At 46.4% G+C, this 2,937-nt stretch overlaps 1 protein-coding gene across 1 annotated transcript in view; it reads left to right on the forward strand.

Annotated features, from left to right (window-relative positions):
* LOC107095509 (hormone-sensitive lipase-like) overlaps nucleotides 1–2,522 on the forward strand; it is a 10,051-nt gene extending 7,529 nt beyond the window's left edge. Inside the window, exons 3-4 of the mRNA XM_015391640.1 lie at nucleotides 104–468; nucleotides 1,431–2,522. Of these exons, the coding sequence (XP_015247126.1) occupies nucleotides 104–468; nucleotides 1,431–1,664 (599 nt within the window). The 3' untranslated portion in view covers nucleotides 1,665–2,522. The remainder of the gene's footprint in view (nucleotides 1–103; nucleotides 469–1,430) is intronic.
* The last annotated feature ends 415 nt before the right edge of the window (nucleotides 2,523–2,937 follow it).

Genomic DNA, 2,937 nt, shown 5'->3' on the forward strand with positions numbered 1-2,937 from the left:
TCTGGTCCAAATACTATAACTTCTGCATTGTCTGCATTCAGAAGCAGAAAGTTTAGAGTTGGGTTGGATTACTCTGTAAATAATTGGGCTTGCTCTCCCCCAGGTTCAGACTTCCAGACGGTCCAGCCTGCAGAGCGAAGAGGCAGCCTGAGCGCTCTGGGCCGAGACACGGCCCTGCTGCTCAGCGACCTCACTCAGGGAGCCTCCAACTGGATCCAGTCCTTCCTGGACCCCAGCAGAGCGTCGTTTCGGTCACACAGAGGGATCGATCACCGCAGGGCATCGGCTCCCGCCGCCACCGTGACCTCTGCAGACATCCTTCACTATCCGGACGGCTTTGAGCCGCTGCGCTCGGAGTGCCACGCTTACGTCCTTCCAACGTCCTGCCCTGTGATGAGGAACCCGTTCGTGTCTCCTGTGCTGGCGCCGACCAGTCTGCTGAGGGGCCTGCCCCCTGTTCACATTGTGGTAAGAGACAGAGGATAGGTTCGTTTCTTCCCGATCGGAACCACATCTATAGATTCATGCACCGCCAAGCGGTGAAAGAAAAGGTTCCCAACTTCCTGATTGACAGAACAGAAATAATGCCATAGAGCAGGGGTCCCCAAGGAAGGGGTCGGGTCGCCGCATGGAATCAAGAGATGGTTTTTATAAGCCTGGATTTGTTTTAAATCAGAAAAACATAAATGACACACAACTTTTACTTTCCTAGTTAGGATATAGATACAGTAGCTTAATACAGCTAGCCTCATACACTTAGCTTCATACCATTAGCCTCATACCGTTAGCGTCAAACAGTTAGCCTCATACAGAAAGCCTCATAAAGCTAGCTTCATACCATTAGCCTCATACCGTTAGCGTCAAACACTTAGCGTCATACAGTTAGCTTTATACAGTAAGCCTCATAAAGCTAGCTTCATACCATTAGCCTCATACCGTTACCCTGATACAGTTAGCTTCATACATTTAGCCTCATACAGTTGGCTTCATACCATTAGCCTCATACCGAGATAAGATCTCGTAATTATAAGATGTTATTTCTTAATTATGAGATCTTTTCTCAAAATTACGAGATACTAAAATCAGCTGTTTTTTTTTCTGTGGTGAATGCAATACGCTTCTGTACAAAATAGTCTATTTAATTTATTGTGCGTTCCACTTTTGGACAATCATCCATACTTTTGACCGGGGGGGTGGGGGTTTATGGTGAGACAAAATGCCTAAAAGGGTAGATGAGTCTGAAAAGGTTGGGAAACACTGCACTAGATGTTCAACCCCCTGAAGACCTGGCGATCCTGTCACACCATACTTTCCAAAATTGTTAAAGATAATAAAAAAACATCTAATACATTCATTTGTTAGAGGGTGTGAATACTTTCCACAGTCCGGGTGTTTTCCTTATAAGCTGAACGCAGCATGTTTTCCCGCAGGCCTCGGCGCTGGACGCCTTGCTCGATGACTCGGTGATGTTCGCCAAGAAGCTGCGGGCGGTGGGCCAACCCGTGACCCTGACGGTGGTGGACGACCTTCCGCACGGCTTCCTCAGCCTGTCGCAGATCTGCAAGGAGACGCAGTTCGCCTCCGACATCTGCGCTGCACGCATCATGGAGGTCTTCCAGCCAGAGAGCGCCGTCGGTAAACCGTCCACTCCGACAGACACTTAGCGGCGGTTCTAACACTTTAACCCTTTACTGCACAGCTTAACTGTCTTTAACAGATTTACCGACTAACCCTCTGATTAGTGGAGCTTCTGGAAGCTCAGGAAATGATCTCTTCTTTGGGTTCTTAATGGGTCACTGGTACCGTTTGGCAGCTCAACGCTCTGGGTTATAAAGCTGTTCCTAAAATGGGGCCAGGAGGGAAACCAGACATTCCTCCTATCAGAAACGCACTCCAACTCATCCCAGTTCTGGTTCTGTTCTGGGGTCCGATCCACCTCAGCTGACTTTTGGAGCAGCAGAACCAGAGCTTCATCTTCCAGCCCAGCTTCTTCTTCCCCACCACAGATGTTCTCATGCCTCCTGATGAAGCTCTGCTCCATCCGGTCGTCTTCCTCCCCTCCTGCCATCGAACCCGGTCTGTCTGAAGCAGATGGATCACAGATGGACTTTAATCTGCTTCGGAGCCTCAGGCTGACAGAGAGCTTCTAGTCCGAGTTCTGCTGGCAGAGGGAACTAGAATCCAGAAATGGGACTCCTGGTTCTGTCCGGTTCCTCTGATGTTTCCCTCCATGTTGAGCTCTCTCCTGGTTTACTCTCTCTCTGCAGAAACAAACAGGAAAACAAATTCACCTGTAGAGGTTCTGATGGCACCTTTCCTGATGCTTCACCTTCATCAGAACCTTCTGCCTTTTATGTCACTTTAATCAGGCTTAACAGGAAGCTCATCCCAGATGTTTCACCATGAATGTTTTTGGACCTCATGTATAACTTGATGTTAACCATGTTTACAGCAGTTTGTAGTCCAGAGGGTGGGGGACACAAACTGTAAAACAATTCTAGAGTGTGCAATAAATCTGAACTACCAGAACCGTTTGTGTGTTCAGGAGTGGTTTATTACTTTCTGTTATTATTTTATTGAAGGTTTAAATAAAAAAAAAAAAAGGTTGGTTTTTCACCACTTCTGGACTTGATTTGGATACAAAGGATGATGATTTTGGTATAAAAAACATTATTGTTTCAGCACCCTGTGAGACAAAATCAATGAAGGGCTTATAGGAGGAGATATTGCTGCAAAAAGCTCTAAAGGACATAATCAGGAGGTCTCAAAATGTATAAGACATTTTAGAAGAATAAGGAAGCCAAAGAAGAGTAATAATAGCATAAACATTATATACGTAGACGCCTCATTTGGAAGGGTTTCCCTATTTAATTGAACTAACAGATTCTGCAGAGTGGGAGAATAGAGGCAGAATGATGAAAAAGGGGTCCCTATGTC

Source organism: Cyprinodon variegatus, unplaced genomic scaffold, assembly GCF_000732505.1.
Source record: "Cyprinodon variegatus isolate N-32 unplaced genomic scaffold, C_variegatus-1.0 Scaffold553, whole genome shotgun sequence".
Classification (NCBI taxonomy): domain Eukaryota; kingdom Metazoa; phylum Chordata; class Actinopteri; order Cyprinodontiformes; family Cyprinodontidae; genus Cyprinodon; species Cyprinodon variegatus.